At 49.8% G+C, this 20745-nt stretch overlaps 2 protein-coding genes across 3 annotated transcripts in view; one reads left to right on the forward strand and one right to left on the reverse strand.

Moving 5' to 3' along the window:
- Positions 1-3699, forward strand: part of TNNI3K (TNNI3 interacting kinase) — an 84398-nt gene extending 80699 nt beyond the window's left edge. For both annotated transcript variants that reach the window (XM_074599209.1, XM_074599210.1), the window contains exon 25: positions 492-3699. In XM_074599209.1, coding sequence (XP_074455310.1) covers positions 492-568 — 77 coding nt within the window. In that variant the 3' untranslated portion in view covers positions 569-3699. The remainder of the gene's footprint in view (positions 1-491) is intronic.
- The window catches only part of ERICH3 (glutamate rich 3), a 34524-nt gene continuing 17061 nt past the window's right edge, over positions 3283-20745 (reverse strand). The window contains exons 12-16 of the mRNA XM_074599208.1: positions 18633-18854; positions 14230-14733; positions 8615-8761; positions 5482-7406; positions 3283-5029 (exon numbers count right to left, since the gene is read on the reverse strand). Coding sequence (XP_074455309.1) covers positions 4958-5029; positions 5482-7406; positions 8615-8761; positions 14230-14733; positions 18633-18854 — 2870 coding nt within the window. The 3' untranslated portion in view covers positions 3283-4957. The remainder of the gene's footprint in view (positions 5030-5481; positions 7407-8614; positions 8762-14229; positions 14734-18632; positions 18855-20745) is intronic.

Raw genomic sequence — 20745 nt, forward strand, 5'->3', positions numbered from 1 at the left:
CGTGCAAAGGGAGAAACAGTTTCTTTGGCGTTGAGCAGCCCATCAGAAATACAGCGCTGGCAAGAGCAGTGGCTTTCTGGTTCGTAGTGTCAAGGATCAAAATATTTTAAAAACACTTATTAGAAAGCTTATTTTTAGCTCTCTGAAGCTCTAGTTAAAGGGCAAAAAGATATTTTTTAAAATGGCAAACTTCCACTATGTTATTAAAACATTGAGATTCGTGGTTTTATGTCAGTCACCAAAGCTGCTTTGTGCTTGAGTCTTGTGAATTCATTGCATGAGTGACAGGGTCTGTTTACTTCCCATTTAAATTTTTCCTCAGCAGATGCTAGTGAATGGAAATTTGCAGCCAGCGAAAGGTAACAGCATGGTCTGTGTCTATTTATCCCAAAACGATACGCACATTATTTTGTTGACATTGTCACTGCAGGGGAGGGCGGGGAGAAGCGCCGCTGTGTCGGGCCGCGCATGAGCCTCTCTGCCTCCCGCAGGCTACGTGTCGGACCCCATGAGCACCATGAGGTTTCACTCCTGCGGCAGCAGCGGCAGCTTTGAAGAGAGCGGCTGATGGCCCGGGCCCTCCGCCTGCGGGGACTCGCCACCGACCCGCAGCCACAGGTCTCACCCCGTCAGCCCAGCTCCCAGCACCAGCGAGGGTCCCTACCCCCGACGGCTTTATGTGTTGGTGACAACCGTCCCTGTCACAAGCTCTGCGCGAGCATCTTTCCCTGCTGACCTGCTTGAGGGGCTGGGCTTGGTGGCGTGCGTCTATTCCTCAACAAAGCGAGCGGCCCCAAGGAATGCCGCACTCTCAGCTTCAGCATTAATAACCTCAGAGATGGAAGGTAAAACGCAGCTGTTACAGTTCCCACGCTCCAAGGCGAGCTGCTGGCACCTTGGCTGCACTAAGGCCTGGGCTACCAGCCCCTCCCTGCCAGGGAGCCGCCAGCCCCGGCCCCATGGAGCGGAGGAGCAGCCTGTCGCTCCCCGCCACCATCCGGGCCCCTGTGGAGGTGAAGCTGTTCCTGCTCCCAGCTTCTGAACCAGCTCTACCTTCTTCCCCGCGTTCTCTGAAGCCCCAGCCACGTCCCGCGTCCCGTGTTCTGCCCCACGGCTCGCGCAGCTCCCAGGACAGCCCATGGCTGCGGCTCGTCAGAGCCCTGGTCTTTGGATGCTTTCCTGCTCCCTGAGAATAAAGAGATATTTGGGTGCCCGTCTCAGTTGTACTCTTCCCAACATTTGTGTTTTCTTATCCACTTCCTTGTGTTGGTTTGAGTGATGGTTTTTCCCAAAGAGTATAAGCTTTCCTTCGGGCATTTGCTTACGAAAAGCAACACAAGTGCTCCAAAACATACTTTAAACCAAAAGGAAAATATGCAGAATTGTGTCATGAATATGACAATCTTAACATATCTGAAAAATCAGTTCCAGCATTAAGTTTCCTTTTCAACAGGAATTTTTTCTTACAAATACCTCTGCACTATCTCCTTTTAAAGATCGCTTAAATCACGCGAGGACTCTTTGTTAACACAGCAGCTGTACCTGAAAACCAGACACTGAACTGGATTAGAGAGGAGAAAACGGAGCTGGGAAAGCAGACTCCATTTGCACCGACACCTCTGTGTGCGCGCCTGTGCCCGAGCTGCCTGGTGCGATCCCCCAGCACTGCCCTGGGGAGTGACAAAGCCGACAGGCGGAAACAACCAAAAAAAAAAAAATCAGAAAGCTTTTGAAGGCAAAACTTTTATAGTTTATAGAGCTCTTTACAAGGCCAACTGCTTGCAAATAATTTTACTAGTAATTAAAATTACTGTGTCCTTCAAGAAAACAGTCTCTTAGTAAATTGATCCCTATAGAAGAAACATTTGGCTTAGGGGGAAAGCGTGTTTCATAGGAGTGATCAGTTATTAATACAAATGAAAACTCTGAAAAATGTAAATTATTGAATAGAACATGCTCCAAGGTTGTTTGTGGGAATGAACCTCGTTTGTGCCGTTCCCAGAGAAGCCCAGGCAGCCCAGCACACTGAAATACTGATACAGAATAAGATGCTCCAAGGATTCTTACCCTGATTTTAAGACCAGCCAGTGCCTGGTGGCTGTGGCAATATTCCAAATTGTGTGACATGTCAGTAACAGATGATCTAGATTAAGATAAACTGGTGTCCAACCAAACAGGCGCTTGCACCACAACCAGGAGCGAGCCCGGCGTCCGCAAGTCTGGCTGCGGGCAGGGCTGTGCCCGCAGGGACGCGGCCCAGGGTAGCCCAGGGGCTGGAGATTTCCTGCGGGGTGGCCCCGGTGGCTGCAGCGAGCCCCCGGCACGGCCACCGGGCAGGCTGGGCTGGCACAGCCCCCCAGGCAGGCGGGGGAGTGGGTCCCACCCCATTTGTACGGCTGAGCCCCCCAAACACCGCAGGAAACCCCCAGCCTGAGAACCCCCATTCAGCAGCAGCGCCCGGGGTGTCCCCCCGCAGAGGGCCCAGGGGTGGCTGAGGGCTACCACCGCGCCCCGGCTCCCCCCGCCTCAGCCTGGGCCCCCACGCCAGGCGCTGGGCCGCCAACGGGCCGTCCCACACTGCGCCCACCTGGCGTCCTTCCCCCTGCCCGAACGCCGCTGTCGAGCCCCTGTAACCTCAGAGGGTGCGAGTTCAGCCGCGCGAGCCGGCAGCGGCACACCCGCGGCACAACCATCAGCATCCAGCGAGGAGCTGCTGAGGGAACCTGACAGGTTGGGGAGGGGGAAAAGGCCTTTGCGATGAGCCAAAAATTAGTTTTGCCAGTGGCAACACTCTTAGATAGTTGCTTTTCTCACATATGTTCAGTTTAATAATTAGACTCTTTTTTCGGTGCACATCTTGTTTTTCCCTAAATGCCACCAACTTTTTTTTCACTTTGAAGCCAATTACTAACTAGCAATGGATAGGAGAGCGGAAATCACCATGGGTAGCATTTCCAAAACCTTACATTATCCCTTTTTATGGTTTTCCTTCTTACCAAAATTCCACCTGCTCAGACTGCAGGCATACCCATGTTTGAAAGGGCACGAATGGTACATCTTGAACAAATCCCTGCCCCCCTCCCTCGGCCTTTGTTCACCTGTAGCACTTGAATTGCCGCCCGTGTGCCCGGACGGGCCTTTGTAAGCAGCTGTGGTACAGCCGTGCTCCCAAGCCACGGGCATTTCCTCCGCGTGGGTACCTGCGCCAGACAGTTTTAGTGGCACAAATACTCGACCCGACATCAGTCCTTCAGACAGCAGAGAGAAATACAGACAACCAGGTCTACTTGATTGGCAAGTATTATTCTTACAAAGAAATCATTTGCAAAAATTTAAGGAGCTACACGGACTGGCACAGGGTTTTTTATCGGCCCAAGTAACTGTGCAGGTGTGTGTATGGATACAGAAAAACCAAACCTCTGGAGAAGGTCCTTAGCATGAATTTGAATTCTGAACACTTCACATACCAGGTGTATTCAACCACAGAGTACGTAAACACTGATTATCTGTTTACTGCACTTTTTTTATACTGAACAACACTGAAAATGTCTTGGTCCAGTGAATAAGCCACTTCTGATTTTGCGGACGTTCCCTGGTTAAAAGCAAAAGACCGTTGCTGAATGGTCAAAATCAAACACGTGCTGTTAAGCAAATATTGCATATCCTGCACAGAATAAACATTTCCACCACACCGCTCAGGACCACTCGATGCGATGCTTTCATTTAAACTGCTGAGCACTGTAAAGCTGTTACTAGTCTTTTTTGTCTACTTTTCTTTTTGAAAGCACTTCCCGGTATCCAGACTGAAAATACAAATGTAACCGTCTTTACTACCGGAGGGATCAAACGCGAATCACTTGAGCGCATTTACATTTCCTATCCCACGTGTATTGATCGTAAGTGACACAGTGACAACCCACTCACACTCCCGCTGGTTCCAGTTCCGTTTCCCGCTCTGACAGCGGTCACAGACGGAGCCGGGGCACAGCACCCTGAATGCCACCGAGCGATGCCGGCCGGCTGCTGCGTGCCCCCCTGGCCCGGCAGGGTCTCGGGGGCCCATGAGGTGCTGCAGAGCTGCGCGGGACACTCCAGCAGCGGCGACCCGCAGCCCGCGCTGGACTGACACGGCCTCACACCCCCCACCCCTCCTGCAGCCCCCTGACAGCAAACGGCCAGGCTTTGCTCATTTAAAAATACATGTTAGAATTGTTCTGATTTAGCAACTTCCAACAGCATTTCAAAGTCCCAGGAACACCCTCAAAAGCGTGGCTGGCGACCAGCCTGGCTCCCCGGGGAGAAGCCCCTTCCCTGTGCCCCTGCAGCTGGAGGGCTCGCCCGCCCGTATCGGGGGGAGGCAGCCCCCCCCAAACCCCTCTGCGAGGCCACCCTGCCCCCCGTGACCCACCTCCCTCCTCAGCACCCCCAGCTGCTCCATCAGCATCAAAGCACAGCGACGCAGACACAGCCCCCACCGCAGCGAGGAGGCTGCAGTTCACAACGGCAGCGACACGCAGGAAAACGCAGTGGGAACACTGACACAGACAGGCGCGGACACAGGCACTCTGCACAGACACGTCCACAGGAACAGTCCCATCCCCCCTCAGCCCTCCCTCCCTCCCGCCAGCAGCACCACACCGTGCTGGGGGGACGAGGGGAGGTTCAGCCTGTCCAATATTCTTCCATGTTTTGGGAAAAACAAGCATGACAGCAGTGGAACAATCGTTGCGATTATTGTCTTCATAATTAGGGAGGAGTGCTGTTTCCCGGGCCGGCATACACAGATTTATTTCAGTTGTCTGCTGCACACTGAGAAGCTGCTCTAGCAGAACGTGACAGATGGTTGTGGTACTCGTGGAGTAAATCAAAGGAGGAGTGAACATCCCAGCAGGCACAAACCCACAGCAATTTGTGTAAGTGTTGCCGGACACAGCACTGAAGGAGCTGCAGAAAAGGCTTAGAAGAGAGTTTCTTCCCCATCCTGGGGCTGTACTGAGGGCATGACAACTGCGTCTGGGTTTCCAACATCCTACGAAGCAACGAGAAAAACATTAGCTTTACAGAAAATGTGCTAAACTTTGAGCTACTGAGATACCGCTGTAACAGGTTTCCTACAAGCAGATGCCAGAGTCACCAGAGCCGGGGAGCGCTGCCGACCCAGAGCGTCACCCGCTGCCAGCAGCGCCAGGCAGAGGAGCAGTCGCTGGGTGTTGGGAGCTGCTCCACGCGGCTGCAGGGGCGAGAGGACAGCGGGGCTGCGAGCATCAGCGCCACAGCAGAGATTTGCAACGAGATTTTGGGAACAGGAAAGAACACAGAAGCTGCCACCCAAAAGGATTTAATCACCCCCCGCCCCAGCCGCAGATACTGAAGGAAAGTGTAAGAAGCGGGACAAAGCGGTGCATCCTCTGCTCCTGGCAGGGACCCCTCTGGGGACCCAAAGGGATGCGGGGGGCAGTGGCCAACCCGTGCAGGACTCACCCCAGGGGCACCGCGGCTCCTCTCGCCCACGCCGGCGGCTGCGGGGGCGCCTGGGCTCCCTCCGGGGAGACCGTCCTTCCTCTGCTCCCCGGCTCCCGGCGCGTCCCGGGCGCTCGCCAGGGCACCCGCTGCCTCTCTCTCTCCGGTGTTTCCGCAGGGGCCTGGCTGTCCCCCCTCAGCCTTCACTCCCGCCTGCTCTGTCCCCTCCTGCAGCCCCCCCTCGTCCCCCACTGCTCCTGTCGCAGGAGCTGCCAGCTGCGGGCCGAGGCACAGCCCCTCGCCTCCTGCAGACCCTCTGTCCCTCAGCTCTGCTGCCCCAACCCCCTGTGCAGGGGCTCTCAGGGGGGGTTCTGACTCTGGCTGCTCCCCAGGGGACATGGCTCCATGCAGCTCTCCATGCCGGGGGGACACCCCAGCCACCGCCGCCACCCCCGGCAGCGCCGGCTCCCCTGCCTCTCCCTCAGCCCCAGCCCCTGGCCCTGCCTGGCCTCCCACCACCGCAATGGCCACCAGCCCGGCCTCCCCAGTCCGGCTCCCACACAGCACCGCGGCTGGCAGCACTTCATCCAAGGCCTCACCAGGACGCCTCCCCTTCCCTCTCTCTTCGGCACGCTCCAGCGATCCCTCCATCCCAGCTGCCAGCTCCCTTGGACCTGCTGCTCCACCCATGGCCTCCTCTCCCCCTCCTGGCGCTGCTCTGCCCGTCCCCACAGATACTCCCATCGCCCCTCCATCAGGTTTTCCTTCCATTGCACTTTCTGTCTCTCCTTTGCTGCCTAGAGATGGGCTTCCACCCAAAAGTGCTCCTGCTGAGCCCTCCTCCTCCACCGCTGCTGTGGTCTCCTCCAACTGAGATGACCCTTCACTCATGGGATCCCCTCCAGCATCCACCAGTGCCTCTACTCCAGGTGCTACTTCCAACACGGGACCCTTGCCAGGCTCCACGGACTCCTCCACTGTGTCCTCTGCTCTCAGGAGAGAGCTCCCTTCTACCTCTGATGCCTTGCCAGCCTCAGATCCTGCTGCTCCTATGGCAGCTTTCCCCATCTCCATCTGCTCTTCCCCTGATGCTTTCAGCTGGGAAAACTCATTTGGCTTTCCAAAGTCTTCTCCACCAACCATTGCTTCTCCTGTGCAAACATTTGTATCCTCTAATGCTCCCAGGAGAGCCCTGGGCTCCTCCACAGCATCCTCCCCTCCAGAAACGGCTTCCTCTACAGGCTCCTCTCCTTCAGGGCCAACGACCCCGGCAATCCCTTCTGCCACGCTGGCATCCTCCAAAGCCCCCTCTCTCTCAGACACAGCACCCGCCACAAAGTCCCCTGCAAAACCTCCCTCCTCCATGGCCTCCTCTGCCTCAGACATGGCTTCGCTCACCACCTCCTTCACCACAGGCCCTGTGGCTCCCACAGCCTCCTCCACCCCTGAGCCCTCCTCCGCAGCCTCTTCTGCCCCAGAGACCCCCCCAGCCAGCTCCTGCCCCTCAGAGACCGCTCCGTCCTCCTCCCCGCCTAGCGCTGCTGCTGCTGGCTCCTCTCCTCTGGGGACCTGCTCTCCCAGTGCTGCCTCGCTCTCCATCCCCTCCATCACCCCTTCCTGCTCCCCGGGTGACACTGCTGCGCCAGGCTCCATTCCCTTCCCTGTCCCCTTTCCTCTGGGATCTTCTCCTGCCATGGCGCTCTCCCCAGGTGCAGATTCCTCCACCCGCAGCACAGCCACCGCGTCTTCCTCAGGCAGCAAATCTCCCGCCCGTGCCACTTCTCCTCCTGCCTCTTCAGTGCGAGCATCGCCTCCCTCAGCAACAAAATCTTCCTTCGCAAGAGCCTGTCTCTCCCCTACCATCTGCCCTTCTCGTACCACTTGTTCTGCTGCCTTCTGCACGTCAAGTGTTCTTGTTCCTTCTGCCAAGAAAGCTCCATCTGGTGCTATTAAGAAATAATCAAAACATTAGTTTTATTGAGAACTGTGTTAGTGTTAGGGCTGTTTTACAGGTTTATTATTAAAGATGCTATCTCTCCCAAGCAATGAAGGGACATCAGCGCGGTGACAAGAAGAAAACTTGCTGTGCTGCTTCTCATCGCGCACCTGTGCTCTGACTACCTTCCTAGTGCTGCCGTTCTGGCATCTGGCAGAACTCATGTAAGCAAAAATGGTGACACATGACCAGCTTTCGACCCTGACCGTTCTGTCTGCCCTGCCTACGCTCCCTCCTTCCCTCACCTGCCCTGCAGGGAGCTCAGGGGGGTGTATCAGACAGCCATAAGCTTGACAGTAACAATCAAAGAATGCAGAAATAGGTGGTAAATTGCTCATGTAAAATATGCACACACAGGAAGAAGAATACTCAGCTGTTCATGTAAAATGGGCACTTGCTTCCCATGGAGTCTGTAATTACATCAGGGGAATAATACAGGGCGAATCCTGCCCGCTGGATTCAATCCCCCCCCGTAAGGGCAAAGCCCTTGTTGGATTCAGTGCCGCAGGATGTGTCCCCGGGCAGGGACCCCAGCAGCCTGTGCTGCTGCACCACGCTTTTCTACCAACCCCGGCAGGTTTCTATTCTTTAGAAAATGAGAAGTGTTGTGCCACTGAAAGAAGCAAGGAGCAATGTCTTTCCCAACCCATCCTTTCTCACACTGGGTGAAGGCTGTCTTGCCCCAAATCATCTCACGCTGGTTTTGATTTATTTTACCTTCTTGCACTACCTCTGCACTCCAAAATTACTGCTTTTTGCTGCCTGCTTGCACAGAAGCCTGTGCAACCAGACCCCACCTCTGGGACGGCAGCCAGAGAAGACTCCAGGTGACAAACAGGCCGAGGGGACACTATTTGTCTGGCCCGTCTCTGCCAGCAGAGCAGAGCTCGTGACCGGTCGCCCACACCCCCTCCACTGGCCTTCTGCTCCCCACTCCTCCCCTCCTGCCTTTCAGGGGCAACTGACCCAGAAGTCGGGCTGCCCAGGAACCGCATGTTCTCCCCTGGTCTGTGCATCACAGACACAGATCCCTGGGGAGACCCACGCATGAAGACTACTGGATTTTGATAGCCTAGAAAGAAAAGGGCAAACACTTCTATAAATAGACTTCAGATGAAGAAGATTTAATGCACGTCCCTGATCGACGGCCAATCTCACCTTCGTTGGCAGCAGGCTCTGTACTTGTTACATTCTCTTCTTCCTCTTCTGCAGGGGAATCACTAGGTTCAGGTTCAGAGTTCACATGATGACCATTTCCAATCGCCGTTGCTATTTCCTTCTGGACTGGTTTGCAATCTTCAAAAACTATCACAAAGTTACAAAAGAGGAAGCAAGAAAGAGAAATTGCTAAAAAGCAAAAGGGGAGTCAAAGTCATCCAGCTATCTTTGCTCGATTTGGAACTTGAAATGCCAGAGAAAACCTGATTGGAGCCATGTAAATCTTCACCAGCAATAAGTTTTTTAAGTAGATTAAAACCAAATGGAGACAATCATTAAAAATCCAAGGGAAAATTCGTGCAGGAGCATCTACTGAAACACAGAGCGACAATCTTGCACAGCATTTTCACGAAACAGTGAGATTGCTTTGGTCAGGCAGTTTGAGGGGGGGTTCAACATACAAGCAACAACATTGTTTTATAGAAATAAAATTGTTATTGTTCTGTGAATACTTTTAAAAAAGAAAAAAATCTATGTTAAGTTCCCAACTCCAGTTCTGATGATTTCCCAACTCCCCAAACTAACCTAAGTGACTGAATGACCTGTGCCTATCTATAAATAAGTGGGGAAGTATTTTCTGCTCTGTAAATGCAATGATTGAGATGCTTCGCATTCAAGTCATACATTTGATATTATTGTTAAGATTGTGCTGTCGGTTCCATTTTGCTTTATGACTTTCTGGATGATTACATGAATGGCTTTCACCCTAAACAACTTCTTCATGAGCAGTATTCCAGCTATGTACACAGTCCGACCCCTTCAGCATCTCCTCTGACAGCCCTTCCCTCCCGCAGCCCAGACTTCTCCCTTCAAGTTCCATCAGTTTTCTGTGTCTTTCTTTTTCTGTTGCAGTTATTGGCTTAGTCTTTTACACAAAGATCTTGCCAGTTTGCCACTGGTATGGACTAACAGCATGAAGTCCAGCCTTGCACTCGGTTTTACTGCCAAATGCTCTCTGTTGCCAACATACTGCGTCCATGAGGAACCACAGACGTTCAGGTACACCTCTGGAACAGCTTTCGTTTGGGTTATGGCTGTTAGCGTGAGACTCCTTTAACTCCTGTTGCTGCCTGGATGGTGCCAGTGGTCACACGTTTCAGACTGCTCCTCTGCAGCTTGGAACAATCAAGGCTTCAACCGAAAGGGAGTAACTCAGTCAATTGCTTGTACTCAAGGCTTATGTCAGACATAACTGTCGGATCATAAAGGAGACAATCACAGCATTTCTAGATCTTATTACTGTACGTGACATGAAGCAGTACACTGCTCACCTTCATCTACGCAGTGGAAGGGCTGCAGAGACACTTGTTCCAAGTTTCAGTTTCTGAACGTCTACAGACAAATTCTACGTCAAGGCTCAGTGAGAGCACAGACACTTTCCAACATCTTCACCAATGATCTTCCCAGAATCAGCCTGTGCCACTTTATTTAGACAAAGCATTTTGTCTGAGAGTAGAGGATGAGGGTTTCAGCCAGTGAGAAAAAAGATCTGAATCCTGACTTGGTCTTCTATTAAAAAGTAGAGAGACTGAAACCAATCGCCACAACAAACCACCCAACGTGTTTCTGGCTGAATCATGACTCACAGCCTAAATAAAGCTGGTGATGATACAGTATGATATCCTGACTTTCAAGCAACGCCTCAATTCAATTTCTCTGAAAATAAAGATAAGGAGCCTCAAGTAAAAAGCTAATGCTCCTGCACTCGGGAACCGGCTGACTTCGGGCCACTGTGCAGTGGAGTATGCAGTAAAGGTACCCAAAACATTGGGCTTCATAGAGAATGGACAGGACAGGAGCAGGGAACCTGCATGAACAGACAAATTCATGGACATCAAATCCATAAGTGGAGACAAAATGACGAGGCAGGCATTTCTTTTCTAACAGCTATTATAGAACAGATCAGAGTGTGGGATTGCTACAGAATGAGTGAAATTCAGAAGACAGTGTCTCTCGTGTTTGTGAACAGCATCTTCTCTCGCCCCTGCGAGACGCAGACTACTGTGGGAGATGTGCCTCTGGGCTGACCCGTCGGGCACGTCCGCAGCTGACAGGAGCTCTGCTGGAAGAAAATCAGTTGCATAAAAATAAGCACAGTAAGAGTGACCGACCTGAACACTGCTCTCATTCGAATTGCCCTCTTAACCCGCAGAAATTCTGTCTCGCCGTCACTTCTGGGCACCATGGATTGTGACCACGCATACTTGTACGTAGCAGAATGTTCCCTCCAGCAATTTATTAAGAAAAATGGCTATCAATTTTCATGAGACTCATTTTTTTTATACACGTAGCTGTGTGTCTGGGATTTAATCTGCCTGCTGCTTCAGTCAGTCAGGGCACTGACACGTCCAGGAGCAGGAGAGGTGTTGGTCCCGCTCGCAGTGAGGCAAAGACTTAACACCGTGCTCCCTGCGACAACCTTGCACTCTTCCCTTCCCAGATCCCTGTCTCTCTCCTGCCAGTGTGCACCCTGTGCTTTCTCACCTCTTCCTATGAGCCTGGGTTTTTCTACACTGTTGATTCTGTCTTTCTACTCACCCTTGTGTATGTTATTTTTCTTCTTTTTTTCACTTCTGTTTTTATTTTTTCTTCTTCTTCCTCCTGTGGTTCCTCCTACTTTATGCTTTCCCCCATCCTTCCTAACCCAGCAGTACCCTGCACCCACACAGCTCTGAGCAGAAATGGAAGAAACTTTTAAAAAGACCATTTCAGTCTACACTACGACAGGCCCCTGCTCAGCCTGAACGCCTTTTTGCCTGTGCCACAGGTCCTAAAGGGCAGCGATGGCTTCACTCCTTGCCGTCACATTTCACCTGGACGAAGCACTAAGATCTGCTCTGCAAGGAACCATGAAAACTGAGCAGGGAATGTCCCAGGAGAGCATTTATAAGGTTCCTCCTGGGACCCAAGGTCCTGACAAAGGTCTCTGCAAATAGCGCAGAGCCTGCTTGAATCGTTCAGACGTCTCAGCTCTGCAGAGAGGACAAGAAGCTTTCTGCTGCAGGACACCCCTGGGCTGCCTCCCACAGAGGCTCAGGCAGCGCGTTCTTTGACCTGCTGAAATGCCAAGTGCTTTGCCAGGTGCATGCATCTATCATACTCTGACTGATTACGGGCCTGACGTCTGACAAGCTGGCAGCTCCCATTCTTTGCCGTTTACCTCCTGCGTAACAATTGACAAAAGGGAATTGACAGTCTATCAAAACGCAGAGCCCCGGGGAGGATGACAAACGCTGCTCACAACAGTTCTCTCCCTCGGGATCCGCGATATCTCCTTGTCACCAAGAGCACAGCAAGATCAGACAGCGCGCAGCAGGAGCCCATCCCAGGTATTTCCACTTCTGACAGGTCCTCTCGCGCCACCGGTTGTGATTTGCCCAGACTCAGCCCGCAACTGAACAACCCCAGAGAAGCATCCTGCACCTTTTGCTTTCTTCAGCAGATACAATTTTCTCTGCTAAATTAGTTCTGCACTGTTAACGACAGCACTGCTTAGGAAAGATCCTGCCACGAGCAGGGCATGACGGGCATCACCGGGGCAAAACCAGAATGGTGCCATCTCAACCTCATCAAAACACAGGCTGGACGGCTGGTGAGAATGACCAGACCCACTGAGAAGCTCATGTGAAGAAGTCAGGGAGGCCCAAGAAGGGGCTGAGAACCAACTCTGCAGTCACAGTAAAGGACTGGGCTCCCTCAGCCCTTCGGGCATCTCTGGAGGCTTTTAGCCCTCAGCCTTTTGGACAGCTGGAACAGCTGGAATTGCAACCATCTGGCATTTCTTTTAAGACTCTAGACATCCTTGAATTTTTGAATTAGAATCTCTATCATGGCAGCAACTGTGCTAAGAGCCTAGAAGAAGCTAAGATTCCCATCTGACTTTTGTTACACCACAATATTTCTTCAGCATGTTCATTAAATCTCAAAAAGGACATTATCTTTTTCTTTCATTGCTCTACACACAGTTTCTTGGCAATTCTCTATTTGCTATAAAATTTACCTAAAGAACCCCCATGTAGACAGGGAAAAAAATCTGTACACAATTTAGGAAGTCATTCCTACCTGTGATTTTTACAATTCAATGATTTTTCTTGTCTTTCCTTGATCTGCATTGTCCCTGAATCTCAGGTAGTCTGCTGGCAGCAGAGATGAACCAGGACTTAACTGAGAAGTAAACGTTGTTACCGACATAACATTTGGACAATTCATCTGTATTTGACAGAGGATCTCTGTTCAAACCTAGAGCCACGAAACCACGTGTGCTGAATGTGAGCACAGGGGGATTTGCGCTGATAAAGAACACCGCTCTTGTCTTAGGCTAACTCAGTACCAGACTACTAGCTTGCCACATTCGATTGATCTTTCCTTGGCTTTGTATTGCAGCATAATATTCTGTCCCCCAGGTTTTTAAAGTTCTTTCCTCAGTAGTCCTTACTCAACTCATCTGAGCCTAGAGGTGAAGGCGCTTAAATTGAAGTTTCTTTCACACAAGTGAAGAGAGGGGTTCCAGAAGCAAACGTCTTTGAAGACTTCAGCATTATTCAATGAATAGTATGTTACTGTCTTTACTGCCTCAATTCTGAATGCATAACAAAGCAAAAGCAATGCACGAGACAGTCTGAGTAACCCGGCAGCAACAGACTCGCAAAGCATTAAGCACCAGCATTCAAAGCGTTTATTCCAGACACGGCTATCTTAGATGCACTGCAGTGAACAGAAGGCAACAGAAACAGAACCAAAAAATCCTATCAAAATAAAGGAAGACCATTCTATATTCCACTGCACATTCCGCATGCGGAAAGACAACTGGAAATTTCATCTACTGTGGCTTGTGGCTCTCCTTTACGTCAGCACCAGGCAGACGAATATCCTTTTATACTGCCTGATTTAACCCCATCCAAGGCATTTCCCCCATGGCCTGGATGACATTGCAAAGCAGAGGCTTACCTTTTTTCCCGTTGTCCAGATATAATAATGCAAAGCCTTCCTCACGTGGCCAACCTTTTACTAATTGCCCATTATCCATAAAGGCAAGGTTGAAACTGCAAGATGCCCATTTTATCAACAGTAAAACCAAGGTGTCACACAACTGACTGATTTGCTCCTTGACAACAAATCCATGACAGGGTGAAGCAACACAACCATGGATCAACTGACACATTTGTGATCTTCATCTGCTGCGCCATGATTCCCATGGTGATTTTTGGTGTTTGTTTTGAATCTAGTATTTCAACATCATAAACAGAGTCCCCCAATCTGGCATACAGACTCTCCTATAGGAAACAAATCATGTTTGGATTTTATAATAATTGCATGATACGTGAAACCCAACTACAGGAGTTACAAAGAATAGCCAAAGCCCTCCACTGGAAACACTAGGAAAGAAACGATGAACCAGGGTTACGCCGCGGTGGCTGTTCAGCTCACGGCAGTGGCAGCTGGAGAACAGCCTGGCAGCCACATTCCCCACACTGCACCGTGACTCGGTGTGAAGGCAAACACGGGACACTCGCACACACCAGTCACTCACAGCTGGGCAGAGGGACCGTACTCACCACCTCCTTCGTCACTCTGCAGAGACTCTTCGTTGCTGTCTTCCGCTTCCGTCACATTGCTTTCCAAAGGCTCCAGAAGACTTTCCTCCCCACCATCACTCCTGGTACTTGCATTCTTGTCCCCCTCTTCCCCGATGTTACTTTCTGCTGACCCAGCCTGTTTGAGTTCCCCATTAACTTCAGGACTGTGAAGCTGTATTGCCGTTATATTTTCATGACAAATTCCGGTATCTTCCCTTGCTGTTAGATCTTCTGGTTTTGCCTTTTCTGCTTCATCTGTTCCTTCCTTTTCCAGTGTAGAACTTTCCTGATTTTCCTCCATTCTGAGTGGTTTATTCTCCCTGTTCTCATTTCCATATTGTGCATGTGCTGTGTTATCAGATGCTCTTCTGATATTATACTCCTCTTTGCCCTTAACATCGTCTTCCATCGTTTCAGCATGAGAGTCATCTTTGCTGCTATACTGAGTACTGATGGATGAGACAGAGCGTGCAGGCCTCCTCTCTGGAAAGAGCAAACATAATTTTGGTTTAGCATTTGTCACTAAACATCTGCATTCATTGGCTCATCTGATATCAATTTCTGAATTACACCACCTGAGGATACCGTGACAAAATTCCTATTAGTGCAATAGAAGAACATTGCCCAGATGTATCAAAGTATTAAAATTATAGCCATTTAACATATTTTCTTCTGATAGTGGTAACGAACCAGATTAGCTCCATCAATCACACAGAAATACACCTCCAAAAGCACCTCTAGATATGACTCAGAAAGGTTTTACAATAGTTTCTTGACCTTCATTTGATAAAAGATTTCAACCATAGCAACAGTCCTTTAGCACACTCCTGTTAGCTCAGTGAATATGACAAAGATCTCCAAAATCACGTGTAAACCATTCAAATTGAACTGGAGATGAAGTTCACTGTCTCCTCTAAAAAAGGACGCAGGGACCGTCGTATGAAATTCATAAATAGAAAACTTGAGGGGGAAAAAAAAAGCAATAATTCTTCATCCAACATTGAGGTGAACAGAAGAGCTTACTGCTACACAGCATTGCTGGTGTCCAAAGCTGACAGGGACTCAAGAAGGCATTAATCAAACTCAAGGAAGAAGAATCCAGCTAGGCCTAATAATTAACAGGGACCACCCTTGACACCAGCTAATTACAGGGGTGGGACGACACACCCGGGAAGCAGCACCACATTCTTCCCCTGTTCTTTTTTTTTCCTGGGCATCTCCTGCCGGCCAAAGGCCAGAGGTAGAATTTGGACCCACGGTCTGTCCCTCAACAGCTATTCCCAGAGCCCCAGGAGCCAATCTGTGCCACCTTATTTCTTCCTGCAGCCACAGTCTTCCAGCAGCGTCTGTACCGCTTCTGCCTCTGTGCAGCTGAGGAAGGCTCATTGCAATTTTTTGTAATATTTTAAATTACCCTTTTCATCTGTAACGTATTACAAAAACTTTGCAGGACTGCTTTTAAAAATACCTCCAGTATGGAAGCAAAAACTTCCCTAAAATACATCAATTACTCCCATTAATTTTAAAACAAGAACAAAGCAGGTGTGTGAATGGAAACTGCAATTCTAAATTAATGGACTGCCTCGTATAGACGCCAGACTATCCATTCAAGAAAACTCCTCAGTTTTCCTTAAAAGTAGCAAAGGAAAAGGAACTGAGTGCAACTCCACCTCCCAGCACGCGTTAGTGGTGGTTTGGGGGAGCTGCCAGCATCTCTGGGGAAGGTACGCTCATTGTGACTGACATCTCCGCAGAGACGGGCAGCAGTGATGAGAACACGTGGGATTGGCAGCAGTGATGAGAACACGTCCTTAATGAAAGCGAGTGAGTTCTTCAAAAAAAAATTACAGGTCCAAGGCTCAGCAGATGAATTCAAGGCACAGTAAATGTTCAAAGCTCATTTCAGGTCACAGGGAGATGACAGTTGAAGCCAGCAACAACTGACGTTGAATTACGCAGAAACACGTGGTGTGGGTAATCTCCAGGTGGCCACAGGTTTGTGTTTGCCTCGAGGAGCCTGACAGAAAGGAAGCTCACGCTGCCAGTGACCAACGCACCACTACAAGGTAAGGACAATCTGCACCAAACAAGTTTCGTACCCTACAGAAATTCACCTACACTTCAAAAATTCACCTAACGACAAAATAAAATAATAAAAAAAAAAAAAAGAAGAAGAAAAAAAATGACAAGGCTGGAAGCAGGACTCTCCTAAACGTTTTAGCTGAACACGTTTTGCTGGCCACCTGGAGGTGTATGCCCATTGCCCTGCACCACTGGCCCCCAAGGCTTACTGGCTGTAAACACACCCTGTGTGAGCCACGGAGAAAGGGTGGGAAGTCACAGCTCACGTCAGCCAAAGGGAAAAGCGACTCCAAGCCATGAGCTTCTCCAGAGGCATCTCTGGAAGCAGCTTTCCCCATTCCCAGGGTGGCAACGCCGCTGACGCCCACTGCCGGCTGCCAAGGGGGAGGCAAGCAATGACCGACGAACACTGTACTGGTGCGCTGGCGTGAAAGACAGAAGCAGCAAACCAGGCTGCTAAGAAAGAGGATTAAACCTGTCTTATTTAAACCCCCAGAGAACGCCCATGATGTAAGTGCATGCCCTGAGCTACCACAGCAGAGGAGACCGAGCGCCCATCCATGGTGGGTGAGGGGCCCTGCCTCCGTCACCGGCTGGATTACACCACTAGTTGCTGATCTTAAATGTCTGTATTTCAAGATTTGATGGCTTCCCAACAACGTTTTCATCACAGAAAAATTCATATTGAATTAGTGAGTTTTGGTGCACGCAGCACCATTACATCCCAGCACAAAGGTGCGTAAGGGTGGCCCTTAACGAAGGCCTTCATGTAGAGGCAGCCCCGAAAGGCCCCTACAGTTACCCAGTTACCCGCTCCTCTCCATCTACACACGCCTCCGCACCCACACGCTTCCACTGGACCACCACACACGGCCAGAGCTTGAGGAGCAGCTGATTACAGCCACAATAAAGTCCGTAATGCCACATGCTAACAAGCAGAAAAGAATGCTTAATTGTACTGATTATTCATGGATCACAAGCTATTTCTGATTATCGTGAGAAAACAAAAATTAAGATTCTTTTTGATCACTGCAATGATTTTATAAGCAAGGATGTTTCAAACCTGATTTGAATTTCTGTTGGATTTTACACTTTCTGTAAAAAGACTGGATCTTTCTTGCAGCTGCAACCTTTTCACAAACAGCTGTATTACCTTTGTTTAATTCACCTAGAAATACAAATGTGAAAGTAATGTTTCCATTTAACTTGAGAAGCAGTTTGCACAATAGGACTGTCAAATGTAAGGAAGACAAAGTAATTAATTTAAAATAGCAGTAAACGGAGAAATCCTGATACATGATGACAAGCGAGAGGCACGCGAGTCAGGTCAGGATCCAACAGAGCCACAGAGGGGCAATGTTGGCGAGATCAAACACCGCGCCAGAAGGAAGAGGCAGCTCACTCCTGGCTCATCCACCACCAGATGACTGGAATTCTATTGTTTGTCTAAGAAATGAGAAATTCTCTGCAAGTTTTCTGTGGGGTTATTTAGGAAGATGCACGGCTCGGCCTGCACAAAGGCCAATAGTTAAAACACTACACATTAAAAGTGCTGATCCAAAAAAATCGAATGACAGAAAATGCTACTTATTCTTCAAAAATGTATTCCAGAACAGTTTAATCTTTCTGAATTAATAATAATAATAATGGCCTTGGGCACTTCACTGCACACTTTTGTAGCTACGTTTGGATCAAGAATCCGAGACCACCTTCCTGACTCCGACCCTCACTCATTCTCAGCCGGACTCGGACAAGGACCCTCACAAGCTGCCCACCGCGGTGGGGACAGGGGACGCATGAGCCGACAGCGCTTTGTCCCCGGCCCAGGCAGAGCCCATCATGCACCAGGGCACAAAGCTCAGGTTGGGAATAACTGGGGCCCTTAAAGACAGCACTTCTAAAATACAAGGTGGTACAAGGCTGGGTTTCCTGGTGGCTTCTCAGATAAAGGTGCTCACGCTCAGCAGGTGTCAGTGGTCACAGCGTCACGGACGTTGGTGACCACCAGCATCAAGCGCTGACCTGCCCCGAGCACTTGGAGCTCACGTGCTGACAGGCTCCATCTCCCTTTCTGCAACTGAATGGTTCAGTGGAGTCTGCTGTGAGCTGGCACACGCTTACGCTGCCCGTGGGTGGAATTAATAACAGATAAAATAGCTCTCTGTCACCAATTCAGTAGGACTCCATGGGTTTCCTATGCAGACTCAACATGGACACACACAAACATGCACTGGACACACACAAAATGTAAAACACGCATCAGGGCAACTTCTCTACGCCTCATTATGAAAAAACCCAACCTTGTTTATCATCCTCGGAGTCCCTGTCAGAATAACCATCGCTTTGCTCTTTCTCACTGTCAGAGGTCTGCAGTGCCTTCTGTGACGAGGTTTTACTCTCCTTTTCATAGTCTAAATTATGTTTCTTATTGCCTGAGGATGACTTTGGCATTCCATTCATTTGATCACCAGTCTGTCCCTCTTCATTAACTTCTTCATCTGCTTCAAAATCTTCATCGTACTCTAAAACAAAAGAATCATACTGTGAGACAGGAAACGGAATTCACAACTAATAAAGTCCTTTTTAAGCAGAGAGAGGTTAACCCCATTAATCTCCTTTTGCCTCTGCATTTGCTCAGTCTTTTTAAAGCCATGAGAGAATCTAAGACCACAGATAGGAATCATGAGAGCACATTATCACAAAAAGCATCATGTTCTTCATAGACAGAGCAGCAAAAATGCAGGAGAGCTACTGAATGATGCATCAAGTACGATTAATACCTTAAAACAAAACAAAAAATCATTAGCCACTGAAAGAACCAGAAAACTTAAGAGCTGCACAAACTCAGAAATAAAATGCAAGATAGCATCATTACAGGAGAAAAACTTGCTGCGATGAAAAAAAATACAAGCAACAGGGAAAGCTGGAGAAAGGTAATATATTGTAGCACAAAGTAAGATAAGTGTGGATTGACATGGCTAATTAGCAAAGAAGTGGCTTACAAACTAAATGAATTACTGAAATCCAGCCAAAGGGTGCTGCGGAGGAAGCGTCTGCTATCGCACGGTTCTAGTACGCTCCTCCAGGTCCCAGGAGAAATCCTGGTACAAATGAAGCTTACGGCAGAATTACCATTGGTACATCACCACGGTCTGGCTTCCCTCCCAGGCTGCCAGCCTGACAAGGTGTAGCATTTGATAGATAACTTTGCTCAGATCTACAGGTAAAGACTGCCTTGGTGCATATGCATGACAGAATCCTTCCCTTCCCGGCCACGGCTGCGCTATGTGAAATCCCAGGCACCAGCACGCAGCAATGTCAGCGATTTCCATTTCAAATCCAGCAATTCCACGGGTACCACGAGCTCACTGCGCGCGCAGCAGAGAGCCAACAGACCTAAACTGTGAAGGAGAGCTGTCACCGCCGACACACCACCTGTCCCTCGTGGCCATAATTTCCCACCTGTCAGATTTTATTGCTCATCCCTTTTTCTTTCCATCAGTGCTTCTAAAGCACCGAAGTGACAGAACGCCAAGGACAGAAATGAAGAGTATCTGATGCAGAACCAATTAGGCAAATAAACAATTACCCAGGCAATGAGAATTAAGGGAATATGGGGATTTATTTTCTGTATTAAAAATCAATTGAGATTCCAGCTGCGTTGTTGGAAGTGAGGCCTCCTTAGGTAACTGTCAGAAAGGTGCCCACCTCCTGGAAGGCACAAGGCTTGATGAATCACAACACGCATCCACAGGGACTAACGCGGAAGCTGAGCAGCAGCACTGCAGAATTATGAAAGTAAAAATAGGAATGGAAAGTAGGAATTAAAATTTCTCTCTAAATTTGACTTGCTCTGCAAAAGGCATTACAGTTAGAGTGTGTGAAGGCAGGGGCTGGGCTCACCGTCTCCTCCCGCGGGGACAGGCAGTGGAGCCCAGTGGCACCAGGGAAATGGCACATTCTGAGCGTGCAGTTGGAGCTGCCACACATCACTTTTACACCACAAATATTATCTTTGTCTGCCACAAGAAACACCCCTTGGGCAAACTTTCAGCAAGGGCAGACTCTCTCCGGTCTTTCTTTTTACATCTCTGACAACAGAAACGAGATGGGACTCAAGAGGGGCAAGGTCAGCTACAGCAGGCAGCGGGAGCGTTTGGTGAAGGGAAAGGACGACAGCCCCAGCAGGATCGGAGCAGAGAAGGCAGGAAAGGTGAGCGGGTAGAGCTGGAGCAGAGGGAACAAGTGCTCAGACAAGCAAGGGCGCTGGAGGCCTGGGCAGGCGTCAGGTACGCGGCGCCCAGGGCAGTGTGGTGCAAAGAGCCTGAGGTGCACCAAGCATCGTGCTCCCACTGGCAACTGACAGGAGAAAAGACCGAAATAGCTCATCTGGCGCTGAATCTTGCTGACATT

Source organism: Larus michahellis, chromosome 8, assembly GCF_964199755.1.
Source record: "Larus michahellis chromosome 8, bLarMic1.1, whole genome shotgun sequence".
NCBI classification, from domain to species: Eukaryota; Metazoa; Chordata; class Aves; order Charadriiformes; family Laridae; genus Larus; species Larus michahellis.